Here is a 23633-nt window from a genome sequence, read left to right as displayed (position 1 = left end):
ACATTTTGTGTTTCTTTCTTCTTTCTTTAAGTCTTACAGTGCTGAGTCCTCCTCTGGGTGGGGCCACAGGATGGGTTGAGTCATGAGTCCAGGTAGAGTTAGCCATCATCAGAAATACAAGTCTGAGACATCTCAAAAAGCGAATCTTAGGTTCCACAATAGTGATGTTACTTACGGGAGTAATTGGGGAGGTTATAAATCTTGTGACCTCTGGAACAATGGCTGGTAGTCATTTACCTATGCCTACATCTTAGCAGAATTCAGGCCCCTCTCATAATCCTAACCTTGTGGTCTTTCATTAGTTTTACAAAGGTGGTTTAGTTTTGAGAAGGGCTATTATCATCCTTGCTTTAAGGTTAAACTCTAAACTAAATTTCTCTCAAAGTTAGCTTGGCCCATACTCAGGAATGACAAAGGACAGCCTGGAGTTTAGAAGCAAGATAGAATCAACGATGTTGGATTTCTCTCACTGTCATAATTTTTGCAAAGGCAGCTTTAGAAGCACTAGATTTCATTTAAGCCTCAATATCACCCCATTTTAGATGAACCTGTGGCTGAGTGAGGTCAACATTTTCTCAGAGTAATACGAGGATAAATAATGGGCCAGGTGCAGCAGCTCATGCCTGTAATCCTAGCACTTTGGGAGGCTGAGGCAGGTGGATCACCTGAGGTCAGGAGTTCAAGACCAGCCTGGCCAACATGGCAAAACCCCATCTCTACTAAAAATACAAAAATTAGCTGGGCATGGTAGCACGTGCCTGTAGTCTCAGTTACATGGAAGGCTGGGGCAGGAGAATTGCTTGAACCCAGGAAGTGAAGGTTGCAGTAGGCCAAGATCACACCATTGCACTCCAGCCTGGACAGCAGAGCAAGACTCCCTCTCCAAAAAAATAAATAAATAAATAAATAAAAGAGAGAGTCCACTTCTTGGCCTTGTGGCCAAGATCAAGTATAATAAACAATGGAGCCATAGTTGGAACCCAGTCTCTCTCTTTCCAGAGCCTCGTCGTTCGCAAACCTGGTCGTCGGGATCCACCTGCTTCTCCTTTCCTTGGAGAATCAAAGCCATCCCCTCAGCTTGTCTACTGTAAGATGACTTGATAAACACATGGCTGCCTTCATCAATATCACTTCACTATGCCCAGGAGATTCTTGTCTTGCAAGACAAATGCTGCAAATAACTTTATGGTTCACTCCAGGAACTTCCTGGAAAGATTCATCAGCTCTTCAATAGAAAGCATCCAATGATAGCTTAGACTCAAAACTCATTCAACTAGCCACCAGCAAATCCTCATCATGCTGTGCTCACATATGTGAAAGGATTACATCACGATTTGCTAATCCCAAGAAGGCTGAAAGACTCATCTGAAACTATATGTTTTGATCTTCAAAAATATGGACTAGGCGTGGTGGCTCACGTCTGTAATCCCAGCACTTTGGGAGGCAGAGGCAGGTGGATCACAAGGTCAGGAGTTCAAGACCAGCCTGGCCAACATGGCTAAACCCTGTCTCTACTAAAAATACAAAAATTAAATTAGCCAGGTGTGGTGGCTCGTGCCTGTACTCCCAGCTACTAGGGAGGCTGAGGCAGGAGAACTGCTTGAACCTGGGAGTTGGAGGTTGCGATGAGCCGAGATCGCGCCACTGTACTCCAGCCTGGGCGACAGAGCAAGACTCCGTCTCAAAAAAAAAAAAAAAGAATACCCCAATGTTGTTCTCTCCTACTCTGAGATCCTGCTAGTGAAACTGCCACTGCAAAATTATGACTGAGACGGTGAAAGAGATCTGACCTAACCAACTCCATCTTCCTTCTGACCTCCAAGCTGTTCTTGTTCATTCCTGGGCATGGGCTGAACTAACCTGGGGAGGAACTTAGTTTATAGTTTAGAAAAAAGAAGATAGCAGCCCTTTTCTCAAAGTAGACCCCCTTCTTGTTAGCCAAAAGATTAGAAATTATGGTTTAGCAGTCATGCAGCTGAGGATTCAAGATTCTGACCCTCCCCAAATTGCTCCTAGGCGTAACATCACTATTGTAAAACCTAAGGTCAGTGCCTGAGATATTTTGCAGACCCTGCACTTGATGGATCAGCTGGCACCAAATTGATAAACTGGCCCATCTCATCTTGTGGCCCTCACCCAGGAACTGACTCAGCACAAGAGGACAGCTTCAACTCCCTATGATTTAATCTCTGACCCAGCCAATCAGCACTCCCAACTCACTGGCCCCTCCCCACCCACCAAATTACCTTTAAAAACTCGATCCCCAAATGCTCTGGGAGACCGATTGGAATAATAATAAAACTCTGGTCTCCCACACAGCTGGCTCTGTGTGAATCGCTCTCTCTATTGCAATTCCCCTGTCTTGATAAATCGGCTCTGTCTAGGCAGCGGACGAGGTGAACCCACTGGGCGGTTACACTAGGGCCCTGCAATAGGAGTGCCTTTCACTTCCCTGGTAAGCGCCAGCTTTGTCTTGTGTACAGGCAGTGCCAACTCCATGGGCCTATGACCCGTGCAGGTTCCAGGATCCTGCCCACAGAAAGGCAACTTCATATCTGGCCTGACACAGGGTAAGCACTCAGGAAACACCAGCTATTAGCTAGTGACAATGTCCCGACCCCGCCACATCTGGCAAATCCTTTTCCTCGTGGAGCCTGGATTCTGGACTCTCCTCCAACACGTGAGTAATTGTTTCTAGACCCACGTGCTTCATTCAGAAAGTGGTCCACCTTTCCCCCAAAGCTTCTCCTGCTATAGCTTTTCCTACGTGCAAGATCTAAGCCTCAGCTGCATGCTGGGCTGACCCTTGGATACAGCCTGACTCTGTGCCAGGAGCCTGGCAGGCTCTGGGGAAAATGCCTGGTAGAGTGGTCCCTGGGACTTATGGTTTCTGCAGAGACTGTGGCATCCCAAAGACCCGCTTAGAAGTCTATGGGAGCAGAAGGAGGTGACCCTGTGGGGCGTGAGCTGCATATGGGCAGAAGCAGAAGGGTCAGGCAAGAGGGAACGGTGTGGAGCAGTGTGGAACATGGAGCCTGGATTCTGAATGCATGCTGCATTTGCTGGGGTGAGGAAGGCAAAGAGAACTCCGGAGAAGAGGTCAGGGAAGAGGTGACAAAAGGTCATTGAGGGGAGACAGATGGAAAGGGAAAGGCGCATGGCAGTTGATGAGTGGAGGGTCACAGGACAGGGCCGGGAGGGGATGCTTCCATTTTCTCCCAGGTAAGCACATAGCATCAAGTTTAGAGATGCAAAGACAAAGGCAAGAGAGAATAGTTAACAAATCTCAGGGTGGTCGCGTCAAAGTAGCAGGACCAGGCCTGCTATTTTAGTATTACTTAAGTTTGTGTATGTTGTACCTTAATAACCAAATTCAAGATGCTACTTCTCAGGGCTATTCAATGCAGTTTTTGTTGTTTTGTTTGTTTTTTGAGACGGAGTCTCGCTCTGTCACTCAGGCTGGAGTGCAGTGATGTGATCTCGGCTCACTGCGATCTCTGCCTCCCGGGTTCACGCCATTCTCCTCAGTGCAGCTTTAACTGCACAAAATCCAGACAGTGGAAGAAAGTTTAGGAGCTTTTGGCAGCAAAATTCCCAAGGTGGGGCAGTTTCAAGAAAACTATGACCGGAAGGTGGAGCAGCATAGCCAGTGCAGACCTGCAAATCACAAAGCAAGGCAGCCAGCTCCAATAGATGCGTTTGAAGGGCTGCTCCCTTCCAAGAAGAGACCCTGGTGTCCCAGCAGTCCCTGACCACCAGGAGGCCTGCAGACGCAGCTGCAGCGGGTCACCACATGCGTGATACAACCATGCATGAAGGGTGAAGGGGTCGGCAGCTCAGCCCTGGAGCATCTCTCTTAATCAAGTTCAGCCCCAAGTCATGGGTGCTTGGAACTTGGACCTGTTGACCCTCATCGGCTCTATCTAGGCAGCAGGCAAGGTGAACCCACTGGGCGGTTACACTATGGTCCTGCTATAGGAGTGCCTTTCATTCCCCTGGTAAGCACCAACTTTGTGGACAAAGCCCAGGAATCTGTATTCTAATACCCTCTCCCTATCTCTCCACCCCCATGATCTTTATTAGGCAAACTCAGGGGAAGCTGGCTATGCCAACAGGGCGGCTGCCTCGTTAGCTACATTTGCCAAGAGAGAAGGGCAGAGCTGTCTTCTCCAGGTCTCAGCCTCACGGTAGGCTCTGGAACCACAGCAACACAGGCCAATGCGAGCCACCTGTCCTGCAACCGCCCCCTCCCCGCCCTGCACAACACATCAGGAGGCAATCAGTTTACCAAACACATAGGAGAAAAATAATTTATTTATTTAATTTAAAACAGCAAGACTTCAGCTTCCACCCAGTCAGGGCTTGCATTACAATTTTGCACGTGCAAAAACTCACACTTTTGATGCCACGACTAGAAGTTTGTAAAAACAATTTTTCTTGTCGTGGACACGTGAAGAGTTGTTTGCACCCTCAGCCTGGGCCAAATAATAATCTTTATTTAAAAACAAAACAGAACAAACAAACCAAAAAAACCTCAAAAGCACAAAGAGGCAGAAAGCAGCTGGTAAACCTGGTTAAAAGACCAAAGTTCAGAAAGTGCACGGGAGAGGGACGCTGAGCTGAGGACACTGTTCCGGCTGCAATACGTGTTATGGCTGAGGTTACACTTGGGTGACTCAGGGATGCAGGCAGATGAACATTAACCACACTAACGGAGGAGAAAGAAGTCCACTGGGGCTGTGCGAAGTGTCCAAGGAGCACAGCCCCTTTTGCCCTGATCAAATGTAACAGCCCCTCGCTTGAGTCCAGGAGTTCCAGATCTGACTGTGCAACATGGCAAAACCTTGTCTCTACAAAAAATCAAAATTTAGCCAGACCTGTGGTCCCAGCTTCTCAGGGAGCTGAGGTGGGAGGATCACTTGAGCCTGGGAGGTGGAGGCTGCAGTGAGCCATGACTGCATCACTGCACTCCAGACTGGGTGTGATGCTCCAGACAGCAAAACCCTGCCTCACAAAAATAAATAAACTAAAAAGAAGTAACAGAAGTAACAGTCCCTCCTGGACTTGTTTTATTTTTTGAGATGGAGTCTCGCTCTGTCACCCAGGCTGGAGTGCAGTGGTGCAGTCTTTGCTCACTGCAACCTCTGCCTCCTGGGTTCAAGCAATTCTGCCTCAGCCTCCTGAGTAGCTGGCACTACAGGCACACGCAACCACGTCCAGCTATTTTTTTTTTTCTTTTTTTGTATATTTAGTAGAAACAGGGTTTCACCATGTTGGCCAGGCTGGTCTCAAACTCCTGACCTCAGGTGATCTGCCCACCTTGGTCTCCCAAAGTGCTGGGATTACAGGCATGAGCCACTGCGCCTGGCCCCCTCCTGGACTTTTGGATGTGACTTCCTTCCCATGCAGCGTTTCTGTCTGAGCACTACCCACCCAGCTAGACTGACTTGGTAACTGGATCTAAGAAGGAGGCGATATTGCTGTTTTCAAGGTCGGTGGGCCAGAGGCCTGGGCTAAGGCACTCAGACAAGCCCCTGCCCTGCCCATCTGGTCACCACCATTCACAGTGATCATTCGTCTGTGGCAAGAGGTGGGCAGCGGAGGAAGCTGAATAGAGATACCCGATGTGTAACTTTTTGGAGGTTTTTACAAAAGCAGAGAGAGTGGCCAGTGGCATCAAAGAAATGGAATGAGAATCTGAGCCCGGGCACCAGGAGCAGGTGTTTTCTGAGCCCTCAGCTCCCTCTACAGGCCTTTCCTGACCACAGCCAGCCCATTTGGGGAGCCATGTCTCAGCCCTGGCTCGGGTACAGCAGGGAGGGCTCCAGAGGCCCCTGCTGAGCAGGGTTGATTGTAACACCATTCCTCTGTGGCCTAGTATTGCCTTTTCTCCTTTACCTGTAAATCATGTTCTTCTGCAGCAAGCAAATTCCTGAATTTTTGCTCCCTTCTAGAAGCTCAAGTGAGGGTCTTTACCAGAGACATACCCAGAGATTTGCTGTTAATGTCTTTAGGGGAATCCAGAATTCACTTACAGAGGCTATTTCTGCCAAGTGGCTTTCCCTGGAGCAGCCCAGAGCTCTCTTTCAATCCTAAGGGGATGTTTGTCTCTTTAATTTCCATCAAGAAATCTGTTTTCTTGGACAGGCACAGTGGCTCATGCCTGCAATTGAAGCATTTTGGGAGGCTGAGGTAGATGGATCACCTGAGGTCAGGAATTCGAGACCAGCCTGGCCAAAATGGTGAAAACCCGTCTCTACTAAAAATACAAAAAATTAGCCGAGCATGGTGGCGCATGCCTGTAATCCCAGCAGCTTGGGATTGGGAGGCAGGAGAATCGCTCGAACCTGGGAGGCGGTGGTTGCAGTGAGTCAAAATCACACCACCGCACACCAGCCTGGGCAATAGAGTGAGACTCCATCTCAAAAAAAAAAAAAAAAAAAAAAGAAAGAAACAAAAAGAAATCCATTTTCACAGGAAACCCAAAATGAGCATTTTGGACTCAGTCTGCTAAATGATTATTCCTTTCCTGATACAGATTTTGGTTTTGAGAGTCAAACAGGGATCGGTAGCACAGCGTGACTTCAGTTTTGATTCAGAACCATTTTACTAGGCTCAGAAAATCACGCTCTGTCGAGTTCTGATGGATTCCAAGGGAAATCACCTATCAGGTAAAGCCGTACTTTCTCTCACCAAGACCCTGGAGGTAGCATTTCCACTTCCAGTCTTTGCCGATGGCTCCTGCGACTGAACACAGAAGCTGTTTTCTGAAATAAGACGAAAGCATTTGTGGAAGAGCCACAGAATAAAAATAGAGATACAGGTGCTTACTTTCAATTCTTTTCTTTTAAATGTAAATAATCGCTCCATGATCCATGCCGCCACTTACCCCAACTGAATATCAAAACAGCTGAATCCTTTTGAATCCTTTTTTTTTTTTTTTTTTCTTTTTTTGAGACAGGGTCCTGCTGTTGCCCAGGCTGGAGTGGCAGTGGTGCCATCCCAGTTCAACGAAGCCTCAAATTCCTGGGCTCAAGGGATCCTCCCGTCTCAGCCTCCTGAGTAGTAGGGACTACAGGCACGCACCACCAGCTCTGGGCGACAGAATGAGGCTCCTTCTCAAAAAAAAAAAAAAAAAAAAAGCTGACTCTGAATCTTAAAACCTTCACCTTTAGGAAGGAATCGAATTTGTTTGTTTGAGACCGAGTTTCACTCTTGTTGCCCAGGGTAGAGTGCAATGGTGTGGTCTTGGCTCACTGCAACCTCTGCCTCCCAGGTTCAAGTGATTCTCCTGCCTCAGCCTCCCAAGGACCTGGGATTACAGGCGTGCATCACCACGCCTAGCTAATTTTTGTATTTTTAGTAGAGACAGGGTTTCACCATGTTGGCCAGGCTGGTCTCGAACTCCTGACCTCAGGTGATCCGCCCGCCTTGGCCTCCCAAAGTGCTGGGGTTACAGGTGTGAGCCACCGTGCCTGGCCTGAGGAATCATATTTGGATTACTCATCTCTCCGGCCGCTTTACTTACAAAAAACTAAACTAAGAAGTAAATAAGACAGAACCCCTCTCCACTCACCCCCTTTGGTCTCCCCAAGAACAGGAGGATTCTAAGAAAGGAGCTGGAGAGACAGTGGGGTCTTTGGGGGTTCCCTGAGATGCCTCTTCCTGCCCTTGTTCCAGCCTTGGAAGGAGGGAACCTGTGTCTCAAGTGATTGACAGGTGGGGACAGGAGTGTGGATTCTGGCCTGTGCTTGACACTCAAACCCAAGCTACAGCAAGGGTTAGCAGCCCACGGAGGGAGAGGCCAGGAGGCCCGGGGAGACTGCTGTCCCTGAGCAGCTGCGCTGGGCTGTGCTCACCCCTGGTGGTCACCATGCAACCTCAGGGGAACCTTCAACCTGGTGAATGGCAACTGGTTCCTCTGTTGAGCAAAGTCTCCAAGGAAAGCCGGGTTCTCCAGAGAATCTTAACACCCTGACCAGCCAGGAATCTGCTCCATGATGTCTGGATGGGGACACATCTCTGGGGCCCCTGACAGCTTATTTAATCACACAGAGGATAGGTGCACAGATGCGGGTCCCTCAAATTGTAAACAGTGCTGTGTGGTCCTCAGGACACCAAGGTCCACCGGGTGGAGGCACCGTGGCTGCAATCGTGGACCACTGGTTTCCCTGAATCTCATTGCTACTCTTATGCAGATGAACGCCCACCCCAGTGGGCCAGGACACTGGTACCGGTGGAACTTGCTGCCCGAGGATCTAGGAGGTAGAAGAAGCTGAGTTGGCAGCTGCTCCCCCAATGGAGCCAAGAGCATCAATAGTGGGGGCTTCCGGTGCAGCAGACATGCACTTCTGCCCCTGCAGCAGGGACTCACAGAAGCACCTACCCCCAGGAAGGCAGCACCTATGCACAGAACTAGAAAGGACAAAAGCTCAGGTGCTTGGAAGTTCCCCTGGGGTCCCTTGGGATTCCTGAGATTCTCCTGGCTTGGAAGGCGCGGGAGCCTTGGGAGTGCCAGCCGGGCTCTTGGTGGGAGGCTGAGAAGAGCAGCAGCAGCAACAGAGAGAGAAGAGCCGAGTTCGGACGGTATGGGTGCAGAGGACGAACATGATGCAGTTGGCACCTCCCTGAAACGTGTTCCCGATACCCTGCCGGGAGAAAAGGAGCTGTGAGCACGGGGCTAGAGTTGGTCTCAGAAACACACGCGCTGTTCCAATTAAGAGAAACAGCTAGGCTGGGTGCAGTGGCTCACACCTGTAATCCCAGCCCTTTGGGAGGCTGAAGTGGGCAGATCACTTGAGGTCAGGAGTTGAAGACCAGCCTGGCCAACATGGTGAAACCCTGTCTCTACTGAAAATACAAAAATTAGCTTGGTGTGGTGGTGGGCGCCTGTAGTCCCAGCGACACGGAGGTTGAGGCAGGAGAATTGCTTGAACCCAGGAGGCAGAAGTTGCAGTGAGCCGAGATCCCACCACTGCACTCCAACCTGGGTGACAGAGCCAGACTCTGTCCCCACCCCCCGCAAAAAAGACAGAGAAATGGCTGAGAAACACACACACACGCATACATGCACACACATGGGGTAGCTGGGAAGTGCTGTGTACCCCAGAACCTCCCCCCATCCTCCCCGCCATGGCTGATCTGGGATGACCTTGGCAATGGGCCTTCAGCAGGGCTCCAAGTCTTCTTGGCTGGGAAGGACCCAGGATCAGTCAACTCTCCTGGGGCTACTCCTAGGTCACTGGTGAGCACCTCACCACCCCGGACCACACTGATCCCACTCTGCCTTCTCTCTTCAAGGCCCTGTCTCGGGCAGAGAGGAAGGCACAGCACAGTGGGGCTGAGCTCCTCCGTGAAGCTGTGCCTTGGCCGACACTGGGGTGCAGCCACTGTGCTGCGGGAAGGAATCAGGCTGTGTCTCCTCTGGGGGCAGGGATGACAAGGGCCAGGGAGGGCAGACCTACATGCAGAACCACCAGCACCGGCGTCCGCACCGCCGGGGAGCCACAGAGGGTCAGCACGAACCGCACGGTGCTCCAGACCCGGAGGCAGATGAAGATGAGTGGGATGAGCACCAGCTTCTTGTCTGCCACGGAGGAGTGGCGCGGCAGGCGGTGCTCCTCGGAGAGGATGGGCCGGTACTCAGAGAGTGCCGTGTGCTGTGTGGGGACAGCGAGGGCAGACTTGAGTGGATGGGCACCCTCCCGCCACGTCCACCCAGGCTGCCCAGGTCTTCCCAGGACTTGAACTAGCTCAGGGAGGCAGGGGAGGTGTGTGGTGGAGCCTGGATCCTTCTCCTGAACCCTGACTGCTAGATCCTCTGCCCAGTCCCCATCTCCACATGGAGGTCTCGAAGTCATCTGAAACAGTTCATATCCAAGATGGAAGACGGATCTCGACCCCTGAGGCCAATGCTCCCTTCCCGGTCTCAGCTCATGGAAACAACAGCTTTCTTGTTGCCCAGGCCAAAGCCTTGGGGCTCTGTTTTCACCTCTCTTTGTCCCATAGCCTACATCTGATCCCCAGCAAGTCTTGCACCCTCTTTTTTTGTTTAAAATAGATGCAGGGTCTCCCTATGTTGCCCAGGCTGATCTCAAACTCTTGAACTCAAGCAATCCTCCTGCCTCGGCCTCTCAAAGTGCTGGGATTACAGGCATGAGCTGCAACCGTGCCGACCTCTAACTTCAAAACAGATCCAAACTCTGGGTACTTCTGCCACCTTCTGCCACTGCCCCCATGTCCAGGCCATGTCACCACGTCTCTGGATGGGCTCCCTCCTCCACTTCTGCCACCCCGTCCTGCTCCCCCCTGCAGTCCATTCTCAACACAGAAGCAGCAGGGCTGCTTGAAAACACGAGTCTGCTCCAGTGAGTCCTCCACTCAGGGCTCTTCAGCGCTCCTCACTCCACACACTCCTTACGGTCACAGCGGGACCAACCCTTATGGTCACAGCGGGGCCAACCCTGCAGCCACACCGACCTCCTTGTTATGCTGCAGACATGCAGCACCCCCGCCCCAGGGCTCCGCACTGGCTGCTCCCTTGCTCTGGAATGCCCGTCTCCATTTCCCCCCCTGCCCTCTTCAAGATTTTGCTCAAGCAGCACCTTCTAGATAAGGCCCGACACCCCTATTTAAACTGCACAGAGGCTGGGCGCAAAGGCTCATGCCTGGAATCCCAGCACTTTGGGAGGCCGAGGCGGGCAGATTGCTTGAAGTCAGGAGTTCGAGACCAGACTGGCCAACATGGTGAAACCCCATCTGTACTAAAAATACAAAAATTAGCTGGTTGTGGTGGCACGTGCCTGTAATCCCAGCTACTTGGGAGGCTGAGGCAGGAGAATCGCTTGAACCTGGGAGATGGAGGTTGCAGTGAGCCCAGATTGCGCCACTGCACTCCAGCCTGGGCAACAGCAAAACTCCAGCTCAAAAATAAACAAGTAAATAAATAAATACATAAATAACTGCACATGCACTTCCTAGACAGTCCCATCCTCACGTTCCGCTCTTTATTTTAGTCTGTTTCCCATAGTTTGTCTCACCCTCAGTCCCAGGATGTCATTCACCCTTGTTCCTTGGGCTTATTGCTTATCATCGTCCTCCCCTCCAGAATGCAAGCCCCCTCCCTGCACAAGGAGGGCCTGCTGTACCCCCAGCCCACCCACCTCCTCTCCAGAAGGAGAACAAAAACGTGAGCTTGAGCCAGCCTTGGCTTTCCTCCTGGGAATGTCTTTCATGAGAGGAAGGAGGAGACTCCTTCCAGATCAAAGCTGAATTTGTAAAAATAGATGAAACCGCTCATGATGAAGATGTGCTTTTTTTTGGCCAGGAGTGGTGGCTCATGCCTGAAATTGCAGCACTTTGGGAGGTCAAGGCAGGAGGATCGCTTGAGCCCAGAAATTTGAGAGTAACCTGGGCAACAGAATGAGACACTGTCTCTACAAAAAATTTAAAAATTAGGTGGGCGTTGGCCAGGAGCAGTGGCTCATGCCTGTAGTCCCAGCACTTTGAGAGGCTGAGGCAGGCAGATTACTTGAGGCCAGGTGTTCAAGACCAGCCTTGCCAACATGGTGAAACCCCGACTCTACTAAAAATACAAAATTAGGCTAGGCACGGGTGCAGTGGCTCACGCCTGTAATCCCAGCACTTTGAGAGGCTAAGATGGTCTGGATCACTTGAGGCCAGGAGTTCAAGACCAGGCTGGCCAAAATGGTGAAACCTGTCTCTGCTAAAAATACAAAAACATTATCGAGACATGGTGGTGCACACCTGTGGTTCCAGCTACTTGGGAGGCTGAGGCATGAGAATTGCTTGAACCCGGGAGGCAGAGGTTACAGTGAGCTCAGATTTGCCATTACACTCCAACCTGGGCAACGGAGCAAGATTCTGCCTTAAAAACAAAAACAAAATTAGCCAGGTGTGGTGGCACACACCTGTAGTCCCAGCTACTCAGGAGACTGAGGTGGAAGAACAGCTTGAACCCAGAGGTGGAAGTTGCAGTGAGCCAAGATTGAGCCACTGCACTCCAGCCTGGGCAACACAGTGAGACGCTGCCCCAAAAACAAAAAATGCATTTTTGAGCCGGTCCTGTGCCTGGGATGCTGAAGGCCCAGGGGAGGGGAGACGCCCAAGGTATTCTACCAGCACCTGGTGTCTTGTGGAGTCACTGGTGCATCGTGGTTTCTCTCAGCCCCCAATCTTCTGCAACTAACCTGCTCAGAGCCGCCTTCCTCCTCCTCCTCCTCCTCCTCCTCCTCCTCCTCCCTCCACCCCCTCCCCCTCCCCCTCCCCCTGTGGCTTTTAGCAGCAGCCCAGGGAGCTGGCAGTCCCGCTTCACCCCTCCGAAACCAGTAGGGGAGCTACAGGGTGGGGCAGCTGCAGGAACTGCCCACTAGCTTGGCTACTGTCTGCTCCTAGCGGTGCCTGTCCCAGCTCACCGATTCTTGGCTCTTTCCTAGCTAGAGGCAACTAGCACATTCTCAGCTCCCTGCCCACTTCTATCCCGTTTTTCTGAAACACTTGTTGATTTGGAAAAGAGGACCCATTGTCACCCGTAAGGGTCAGCCTCAGCCCTGCAGGCTTCCTGCCCTGCCAAAGGAAAGGCAGAAAGAAAGACACACAAAGGGCATCTGTAGAGGAGAGTCCTGGGCAGGGCCTGGCAGAGCGCCTGGGATCCTTCATCAGGGGTCCCAGAAACTTTCCAGGGCAGTGGAAAAGAAGAGGAGGTGAGAAGGGCATCCATCACCCGGGCAGGAGACCGACTACGAATAAAAGTCTAGAAGAAGACAAAAGATGATTTCATTTTTTCTTTTTTTTGAGACAGGGTCTCACTCTGTCACCCAGGCTGGAATACAGTGAACTCCCAGGCTCAAGTGATCCTCCTGCTTCACTGTCTCAGCCTCTCAAGTAGCTGGGACTATAGACATGCACAGCACAGCAGCTAATTTTTTTTTTGAGACGGAGTCTCTCTGTTGCCCAGGCTGGAGTACAGTGGCGCGATCTCAGCTCACTGCAAGCTCCGCCTCCCGGGTTCACACCATTCTCCTACCTCAGCCTCCTGAGTAGCTGGGACTACAGGTGCCTGCCACCATGCTCAGCTAATTTTTTGTATTTTTCATAGAGACGGAGTTTTTTTTTTTTTTTGAGATGGAGTCTCGCTCTGTGGCCCAGGCTAGAGTACAATGGTGCAATCTCGGCTCACTGCAACCTCTGCCTCCTGGGTTCACATGATTCTCCTGCCTCAGCCTCCTCACTAGCTGGGATTCCAGGCACCTGCCACCACGCCCGGCTAATTTTTGTATTTTTATTAGAGATGGGGTTTCACCATGTTGGCCAGGCTGGTCTTGAACTCCTGACCTCAGGTGATCTACCTGCCTCGGCCTCCCAAAGTGCTGGGATTACAGGCGTGAGCCACCATGCCCAGCCTTAATTTTAATTTTTATTTATTTTTTTTGAGGTGGAGTCTCGCTCTGTCGCCCAGGCTGGAGTGCAGTGGCGCAATCTCGGCTCACCGCAACCTCCATCTCTTGGGTTCAAGTGATTCTCCCGCTTCAGTCTCCCGAGTAGCTGGGACTACAGGTGTGTGCCACCACATCCAGCTAATTTTTGTATTTTTGGTAGAGACAGGGTTTCACTGTGTTGGCCACACTGGTCTGGAACTCCTGACCTCAAGTGATCCACCCACCTCAGCCCCCCCAAACTGTTGGGATTATGGGCATGAGCTACTGCACCCAGTCCAAAAAGAAGATTTCAGACCAATGGGAAGTCCCACAGCCATCTCCAGCAAGGACTCCACCTGAGGCAGAAGCGGGGTCTAGGGCGGGTAAGAACTGGTTACATTTCCAAGCAAGAAGAAAAGAGAAAGCTAAAGGTTTTGACGCGAAAAGACACAACGGGAGTGGAGGGTGGGGATTAGGTGTCCAGATGGCCACAGCCACAAGGTGCATCCTGACTCAGAAACGGCTGCTGGGTGGACAGAATGGCTTACAAGATGGGTACACACCCTCCTACAATTTCAGCCCTGAAAACTCGGAGGGCAAATAGAAACACAGGGACTCACACCAGCAAGCCTGCAGGATGAGCCCGGAAGTCTGAATTTAGAGCATTTCCTCTGGACCTATCTTACTGCCCCAGCCACTCCTCACATTGAATCTTTGCCCGTAGTTACTTGCACTTCTGCCTCTCTCCCAGAGGGTGGGATCCATGTCCGAGTCCTCAAGATAAACTCCTATGCTATACAGCACTTTGGTGCTAGGAGATGCTCAGTAAAAACATACTGAATGAGGCCGGACGCGGTGGCTCACACCTGTAATCCCGGCATTTTGGGAGTCCGAGGCGGGCGGATCACTTGAGGTCAAGAGTTCGAGACCAGCCTGGCCAACATGGTGAAACCTTGCCTCTACTAAAAGAACAAAAATTAGCTGGGCGTGGTGGCACGTGCCTATAATCCCAGCTACTCGGGAGACTGAGGCAGGAGAACCACTTGAACCTGGGAGGCAGAGGTTGCAGTGAGCCGAGACCGTGCCACTGCACTCCAACCTGGGCGACAGAGCAAGACCCTGTCTCAAAAATAAATAAATAAATAAAACTAAAATAACACACAGAATGAGTGACCGAGTGGATCACAGAATGGGTTAATCTGTGGCCTTTTGCAGGCGTTTGCTTGTGGCCAGGAGGAAGCCCCTAGTTCCACATGTGCAGACTGGGAGGCAGGAACAAGGAGGAACTGGGCCAAGGTGTCAGAGGAAAGCCATTCTTTCCTAGGCTCTCCAGCCAGCCCAGCCTACTCATTTCTGAATTCCGGAAAACCCTGCCATTTAGGATATAATAAATCACTAGGAAAAGTTAGGTGAGTTATTTTGCATCACTGATTGTGAAATTCCACAGTCCTCCCTTCCCCTGGGGCAGCCCGGCCTTGGGTCCGTCCTCACCTTTTAGCTAAATTCCTCAAGTTTAAGCAGCCACCACAGGCCGTCCACCAGGGGGCAGGAGAGGGCCGTGACCGAGGACACAGCAGCCCTGTCCACAGCGGCCCTGTGCCCCCACAGGCCCTTCATCGGCTAAGCCTCGTTTCCTTATCTCCAAAGGAGTAACAGGACCCGGCTCCTAACGGGGCAGCGGGAACCAATGCACGATCCGTGTAACACAGCATGCTGCATGGTGTCTGGTACACAGTAAGTGCCTGGTCCCCCCCGGCCCATCACTGGTTCTGTCCCCAGAGACGCAGCCTGTCCCCTCGGGTGGCCAAACTCAGTGCCAGGCCTTGCACCTGGGCACAGCGGCCATGCAGAGGGCCCTGAGCTCTGAGGGCAGCGCCTACCGCTCTGTTGATGTGCTTCCGGACCAGGAGGTACAGCAGAGGCAGCAGCACGTATGCCAGCATCTCCCACAGCTTCCCCGTCAGCAGCATCCACAGGACGCAGTCTTTGGCCTCCAGGTCGATCCAGCACCAGCCCACAGACACGTCCGAGGCGTCATAGCCAATCTTCTTCAGGGCGACGGCTGCCATGGTGATGACCAGCGGGACACCCCAGCTGAGGAAGGAGGAGAGAAAGAGGCATCGGGGTCAGGCCATGGCTCCAGGCAATGTCAATCCTCACGAAAATGACAGAGGACGCCCTTCAGAAAGGGGATGCCCTCTGGAGCCTGGATGGCACAGTGGCCCTGGAACATAAGAAGGGGTAGGTGTTGCCCCAGGAGCCTGGCTCTACTTTAGAATTCTTTGGGGAGTGGCATTAGAATGGAGTGATGTGGGACAGCCAGCTCCCAGCGTGTGCCCAGCTCCTTTTGCATACATGTGTGTACAGAGTTCGAGACCAGGCCGGCCAACATGGTGAAACCCTGTCTCTACTAGAAATACAAAAATTAGCTGGGCGTGGTGGTGCACACCTGTAATCTCAGCTACTTGGGAGGCTGAGGCAGGAGAATCGTTTGAACCCAGGAGGTGGAGGTTGCAGTGAGCTGAGATTGTGCCACTGCGCTCCAGCCTGGGTGACAGAGTGAGACTCCATCTCAAAAAAAGAAGAAAAGAAAAGAGTTTTGTATACATGTGTGTACAGAGCACAGGGCCAGGCAGGTGTGTGAGTGTTTGCTGCTGTCATGACTGTTGTGAATCACGTCCTGCTATCCCAGGGTTTAGGCCTGTGGTGCAGACACTGGTGCTGCGTGAGGCCTGTCTGGTTTCTGTTCCAGGAAGCCTTGGGCACCAGTGTGCGAACACCTGTCCATGCTTGTGCAAATGTGCCACAAACGATCAGCGCCCCCTGGTCAGCCCTTGGGTCTAGGAGTGCACACATCGGGGGCTTAGGGTTGCCTGGGCAGGGAATTCCAGGGTTCTGCTTACCTTTGGCAGGCTCTAGGAGGGGGAACGTGGGCTTTGGGCAGTGCGTCCCTTTGGCCTTGAGGACTTCTTACACAATGGCGGGGAATGGAAACTGGCAAGGGTCAACGGGGACCTTTGAAAGCATAAAGCTCAGGTAGGGGCCCCTCCAAGGGCAGTATTGGGCTCAGTTTTCTTTTTTCTTTTTTTGAGACAGAGTCTTGCTCTGTCACCCAGGCTGGAGTGCAGTGGCATAATCTCAGCTCATTGCAACCTCCACCTCCTGGGTTCAAGCGATTCTCCTGCCTCAGCCTCCTAAGTAGCTGAGATTACAGGCGTGCACCACCATGCCCGGCTAATTTTTGTATTTCTAGTAGAGACAGGGTTTCACCATGTTGGCCAGCCTGGTCTCGAACTCCTGACCTCAGGTGATCCACCTGTCTCAGCCTCCCAAAGTGCTGGGATTATAGGCCTGAGCCACCATGTCCAGCCCAGGCTCAGTTTTCTAGAGCGCTCTCCCACAGCCAGCCACACAGCCAGGAGTAGGCCCCTTCCCTGTGGTCCTTGAACCAGCCTGTTCCTTACACAGCAATGGAGCACACAAAGGCTACAGTGGCTCCTGAGAGAGGCAGGTAGTGAGGTAGTTAAGAGCTTGGATTTTAGTGTAGTGGGCTTGGATTTTAGTGTAGTGGGCTTGGATTTTAGTGCAGCCGGCTGGATCCAAGTCCCAGTTCTGCCCCTGCTCGGGCAAGTTATTTAGCCTCAACATGCCAGGTTCTCTGCAAAGTGTGGATGACGACAGTGACTACAGGGTGTCATTGTAGGGTCGTTATGAGAATAAACAAATACATGTGTGTACAGAGCACATGGCCAGGCAGGTATGTGAGTGTTTGCTCCTGTCGTGACTATTGTGAGTCACGTCCTGCTGTCCCAGGGTTCAGGCCTGTGGTGCAGACACTGGTGCTGTGTGGGGCCCGTCTGGTTTCTGTCCTGGAAAGAAGACACAAGTACCCCTGTCCTGGGTCAGGTGCCTGGAGGGCAAAGCCTTAGGTAAACAGGAATGATACTATGATAACCATGAGATCAGAGTTCAACGTGAATCTGAGGCCAGAATGAGGCCAGGAGAACTGTGCTTCAAGGGGTTCTCCCAAATGCTGCAGGGCTGGCAGAGCAGGCCGGGCAGGGATGAGGATGGGAGGGAAAAGTCAGTTCCCTGGGACTGGGAAGGCCTCATGCAGGATGCTTCCAGAACAGAGGGGCCCTGGCCAACCATCCCCTCTGCAGCGTTCTCCAGTCCCCACTGGCCTCTGTAGGGAAAGGCAGGAGGGCTGATGGCAGAGTCACGTCACCCTCAGTGGCCTCGGTGGCAGGAGGCAGCATGTCCTGTTGGAAGTCACAAAGACACAGGAGCAAAAAGACCACAAAAGGCCAGGCGCGGTGGCTCATGCCTGTAATCCCAACACTTTGGAAGGCCAAGGTGGGCAGAACACTTCGGGTTAGGAGTTTGAGATCAGCCTGGCCAACAGAGTGAAACCCCGTCTCTACTAAAAGTACAAAAATTAGCTGGGCGTGGTGGTGCATGCCTGTAATCCCAGCTACTTGGGAGCCTGAGGCAGGAGAATCGCTTGAACCTGGGAGGCAGAGGTTGCGGTGAGCCGAGATCATGCCACTGCACTCCAGCCTGGGTGACAGAGCAAGACCCTGTCTCAAAAAAAAAAAAAAACCAAACCCCCCCACCCCCCTCAACACACAAAACACCCATAAAAGGTAAGAAAGGGTGGTTTTAAAACTTATGACGGGCCAGGTGAGGTGGCTCACGCCCAAATCCCAGGACTTTGGGACTTTGGGAGGCCGAGACAGGTGGACCACCTGAGGTCAGGAGTTCGAGACCAGCCTGGTCAACATGGTGAAACTCCGTCTCTACCAAAAATACAAAAATTAGCCAGGTGTGGTAGTGCGTCCCTGTAATCCCAGCTTAGTGGGAGGCTGAGGCGGGAGAATCCCTTGAATCCGGGAGGTGGAGGTTGCAGTGAGCTGAGATTGCGCCACTGAACTCCAGCCTGGATGACGAAGTGAGACTCTGTCTCAAAAAAAAAAAAAAAATCGGCTCTTAAAGTGCCACCACGCCAATCCTCCAGTCATAATGTGCTGTTCCTCATTACTTTACAATTGCAGGATTCCGCTAAGGAATTCTGGGAAGGAGGTGAGCACTGTATGTAGGAACAGTCTCCCTGCAGGAAGCTGGTCTGGAGCTGGGGGGGGTCACTCAAATAGGGGATTCCCCTCTGAGTTGGGCCTGGGAGGGTCACGGTCGGCACAGCACTCCTTTGGGCTCCCTCTGCATCCCGACAGGCCTTATGGGAAACCGGGGGACCACACGGACCCACACTCTGTAACTTTAGGGTTGCAGTACTAAAGCTACAAAGCGGTAGATTTCTTCTGTGATACTGAGTTTGTTCTGGGAAATAACCAAAGGGAAGGTCAAATAGGCAGAGGGTTTTGAAAGGGTTAAGAATGTGGGTTTAAATTAGCCAGGCATGGCAGTACACACCTGTAATCCCAGCTACTCAGGAGGCTGAGGCAGGAGAATCATCTGAACCCGAGAGGCAGAGGTTGCAGTGAGCCGAGATTGCGCCACTGCACTTCAGCCTGGGTGACAGAGCGAGACTCCGTCTCAAAAAAAAAAAAAAAAAAAAAGAATAAAAGAATATGGGCCTGATCAACAGGGAGGGGTTGTTTGAACACACAGAAGGTCTGAGAGAGAGGAGGTAAGAGGTAGAATCAGGGAGCTGGTGGGAATGGAGAGGGTGGAATGGTCCACTGATCCTGCAAAGCAGGCTGGGCCAGACTGACTCACATACAGGCATGGACAGTGGTGTGTTGGGAACATTTCACAACTGGCTCTCCAGAAAAACGTAGACGTATGCATGTGTGCATGTATGCATGTTTACACACACACATATAAATGTATAAATTTCACCTGCAGGATGTGAAGCATACAATTTATAAATAATAATGAAGTAGACAACAATAATACTCCTTCTTTCTTGTCCATTTCATGCAGCTAATTGATTCTCACAGAATGCTTTTGTTGATTTCAGCCAAACCCTGGATTTTGCCAACCTGTGGATGCAATCAGCAAATGAGAGAGCTCCGTGGCATGAAGTTAATTGATGCTTTCATTTCCCTTAACGAGATGAAAATGAAATAAGGAAGAAATAGAAAACAAGACATACGTTGGTTGCTCATGTCACTGGTTGGTGACATGAGCAACTTCTTTGCTGAATCAGGTACGAGTTTTCTTCCCCCCACACTGGGAGACTGTTTCCTCAATTTTTTTCTGCTCCATGATCCTGTCTCTTCTCCTTACCTCTTTTTTACATACTGGGTTTTCTGCCTGCCCCAACACAGCTGCCATCTCTTCTTAAGCTCAGAGATAAGTAACACTTAAGTTTAATCTATACCTTTAACGTCTTCTCCATTACTTTCTTAAGTCTAGATCAGAGGTCCAGCAAACTGTGGCTCTCAGGCCAAATCTGGCCCCCGGTTTGTTTTTTTTTAGATAAAGTTTTATTGCAACACAGGCACACCCAGTCATTTACAGATTGTCTACCGCTGCTTTCAGGCAGAGTTGAGCAGTCACAACTGAGACTGCCTGGCCCACAAAGCTGAAAACACTTACTTTACAGGAAAACTTTGCTGACCTCTGCTCTACACAATCAACAAAGCAATAAATCAAGCCTTGATTTGTAGTCTTTGCCAACTTCCATGTGTAAATACTTCCGCCATGGCCAATTTCCAGCCACCGACACATGTAGTTGGAAACAGATGCACATAGCACACCATTATATATATATTATATATATATATTTTAAATGTAATTATATATATAATTTTATATATATATATTTTCACCACACAGATATGATAGATGCAACAACGTCAAGCATGTAAAGAGCAAAACAGCTATGACACGATGAGCTTTGAGTATTTATGGCTTTTTTTTTTTAAATTTTTATTATTCCCAGCACTTTGAGAGGGCAAGGCGGGCGGATCATGAGGTCAGGAGTTTGAGACCAGCCTGACCAACATGGTGAAACCCCGTCTCTACTAAAAATACAGAAAAATTATCTGGGCATAGAGGCACGTGCCTGTAATCCCAGCTACTCAGGAGGCTAAGGCAGGAGCATTGATTGAACCGGGGAGGTGGAGGTTGCAGTGAGCCGAGATCGTGCCACTGCACTCCAGCCTGGGTGACAGAAGAAAAAAAAAATTTTTTTCCATCTCAGAAAAAAAAAAAAAAGCATTATTATTTTAGAGACAGGGTCTTGCTCTGTTGCCCAGACTGGAGTGCAGTGGCACAGTCATGGCTCACTGCAGCCTCCAAATTTCGGGCTCAAGTAATCCTCTCACCTCAACTTCCAGAGTAGGGGGTACCACAGACACATGCTACCATGCCCGGCTTAGTTTTTGCTTTTTGTGGAGACAAAGTCTTGCTTTATTGCCCAGGCTGGTCTTGAACTCCTGGCTTCAAGTGATCTTCTCACCCTGGCCTCTCAAAGTGCTGGGATTACAGACATGAGTCGCCATGCCCAGTCTATTATTTTGTAAAATGGGATCTCACTATGTTTTCTCAAGTGATCCTCCCGTCTCGGCCTCCCAGGGAGCTAGGACTACAGGCAGGAGCCCCATGCCCAGCTCTGTTTTTAATATAATCTAGTTTTTAATACTGGTCGTATCTAACAATCAGCTCACAAAATTCCCTAAAATGGAACAATCGGGTCTCTCAAGCTGGCTCCAGGACACCACCAGACATAGGAGAAAAACGATAAGGAGATGACAGTGCCCCAGGTTCCTGACTACACAGTAAGGAGAAAGTTGGTGTATCTGGAACTCTCAGAAGGATAAACAGGGCAGTTCTCCAGCCAGGGGGCCATCCTGAGCTGCAGGTAGTCTAAATCTGATAGGTGCTCCACAAACACACATGTGGCATAAATCCTGCTTTCTAGAAATGCGTATTGCAGTTCTGACATGTAGCCGGGCACAGTGGCTCATGCCTGTAATCCCAGTGCTTTGGGAGGCCGAGGTGGGCAGATCACCTGAAGTCAGAAGTTTGAGACCAGCCTGGCCAACATGGCGAAACCCCATCTCTACTAAAAATACAAAAAAATTAGCCAGGTGTGGTGGCGGGCACCTATAATCCCAGCTACTGGGGAGGCTGAGGCAGGAGAATCACTTGAACCCGGGAGGTGGAGGTTGCAGTAAGCTGAGATCGTGCCACTGTACTCCAGCCTGGGTGACAGAGTGGGACTCCGTCTCAAAAAAAAAAAAGCAAAAAAAAAAAAAAAACCACACACACACACACAAAAAAACACAGTTCTGACATGTAACACCTAACAGTTTTTCCCCCCTTCATAAGGGAAGCCACCACCCAAAAAAAATAAAGCCAGAACAAGTAACACAGGGCTTAATAACTGCACATATGAAAAAGACCAAGGGATGTGGTTTATTACAACCTAGAAATTCATGTGGTTGGAGGGGTCGTCCTGCTGCTCAGATGTGGGTGGCTCAGAACAGCCAATGGCTGGTGCTGTCTGCCTGTGAGTGGACATCTGCAGCTCACATTCTAAACCTGAGACTGGCAAGCTGGCGCCAGTGCCAGGTCACCTGAGGAGCATGTAAAGAGACGCTGGGCCTTGAGCTATCCTCAAATGGTTAAAAAGTCTTGAAGAGGACCTGGTGGTGGAGAAGTGGTTAGATGCCGGAGGAATGGGTGGGGTCCTGCCCAATCCTAAACCCGGGGGCTGAATAGGCAGCTTCCACCAAGAGAAGGTGAGCACCCATGTTCAGGGGGTGCCATGACAGGTGCTGGGTGGGGGTGCAAGGTGGGGATGTGGGTTAGAGCAGGTGACCAATAAGGCCTCTCCTCTCTAAACTTGTGACTGAGGCTGGGAGGAGGCCAAGCTGAGCCTGCCTGGATGGAGGAAGCCCGGGACAGCCACTTCGTGTGTAACTCTGATTTGGCAGGGGCACCACAAGCTTCTCCCAGAGGTACCTGGGCGCCAGTTCCAACTTGTATTCGCCTAGAAATGAAAGCCAGACTCCAAGTCGGCTTCCTCCCCACTCAGAGGCCGTTAAGGGTTCAATTGTGTCCCCTACAAATTTCATCTGTTGAAGTCCTAATCCCCAGAACCTCAGAATGTGAGTGTATTTGAGAGATAGGGTCTTTCAAGAGGTGATTAAGTTAAAATGCGGTCATCAGAGTGGAACCTAACCTAATGCGACTCTGTTGTCATAACTTAAGAGGAAAGGCCGGGCATGGTGGTTCACACCTGTAATCCCAGCACTCTGGGAGGCCAAAGGATCACTTGAACCCAGGAGAGTTTGAGACCAGCCTGGGCAACAAAGTGAGACCCTGTCTCTACAAAAAAATACATAAATTAGCCAGGTGTGGTGGCACACACCTGAAGTCCCAGCTACTCAGGAGGCTGAGGCAGGAGAACCGCTTGAACCCAGTAGGTTGAGGCTGCAGTGAGCCGTGACTGTGCCACTGCACTCTAGCCTGGGTGACAGTGAGACCCTGTCTTTTTTTTTTTTGAGATGGAATCTCACTGTGTCTCCCAGGCTGGAGTGCACTGGTGTGATCTCGGCTCACTGCAACCTCCGCCTCCCAGGTTCAAGCGATTCTCCTGCCTCAGCCTCCCAAATAGCTGGGATCACAGGAATCCACCATTACACCCGGCTAATTTTTGTATTTTTAGTAGAGATGGGGTTTCACCATGTTGGCCAGACTGGTCTTGAACTCCTGACCTCAGGTGATCCGCCCACCTTGGCCTCCCAAAGTGCTGGGATTACAGACGTGAGCCACAATGAGCGGCCAAGACTCTGTCTTAAAAACACAAACAACAACAAAAACAAGAAGTGATGAGCACACAGATATTTACAAAAAGACCAAGTGAACGCCCAGGGAGAAGATGGCCATATACATGCCAAGGAGGAAGGCCTCAGGAAGAACCAGCCCTGCCCTCACCTGGAACTTGCACTTCAGCCTCCAAAACTGGGAGAAAATAAATTTCTGTTGTCTAAGCCCCCAGGCTGTGGTACTTTGTTAGGGCAGCCTGAGGCTTTCTACAGACTAGGCGGGAGAGACATGTGTCCCGGCAGGCGGTACTATCCCAGCTCCTAGGGCCCCCAATCTCAGAGGTCAGGGATGACTTGGAAACTCCCTACCCCCACAATGCCCAGATTGGCAAAGCTGGGCCGGGACCCTCCACCAGCTCATGGAGGAGAAACTGACAAAAAGCCATTCATACTTGTC

General features: G+C 51.0%; 1 protein-coding gene across 2 annotated transcripts in view; it reads right to left on the bottom strand.

The window, feature by feature from the left end:
- Positions 1–4296: 4296 nt before the first annotated feature.
- GPR157 (G protein-coupled receptor 157) overlaps positions 4297–23633 on the bottom strand; it is a 28416-nt gene continuing 9079 nt past the window's right edge. Inside the window, exons 2-4 of one of the 2 annotated variants that reach the window (XM_002811537.6) lie at positions 15317–15530; positions 9465–9659; positions 4297–8648 (exon numbers count right to left, since the gene is read on the bottom strand). In XM_002811537.6, coding sequence (XP_002811583.2) covers positions 8433–8648; positions 9465–9659; positions 15317–15530 — 625 coding nt within the window. In that variant the 3' untranslated portion in view covers positions 4297–8432. The remainder of the gene's footprint in view (positions 8649–9464; positions 9660–15316; positions 15531–23633) is intronic. The other variant, XM_024243127.3, reaches the window with a different exon arrangement.

The sequence above is a fragment of the Pongo abelii genome, chromosome 1 (assembly GCF_028885655.2).
Source record: "Pongo abelii isolate AG06213 chromosome 1, NHGRI_mPonAbe1-v2.0_pri, whole genome shotgun sequence".
Classification (NCBI taxonomy): Eukaryota; Metazoa; Chordata; class Mammalia; order Primates; family Hominidae; genus Pongo; species Pongo abelii.
The sequence above is the reverse complement of the archived record's forward strand: the minus strand, read 5'-3'. Positions and strand labels throughout refer to the sequence as shown.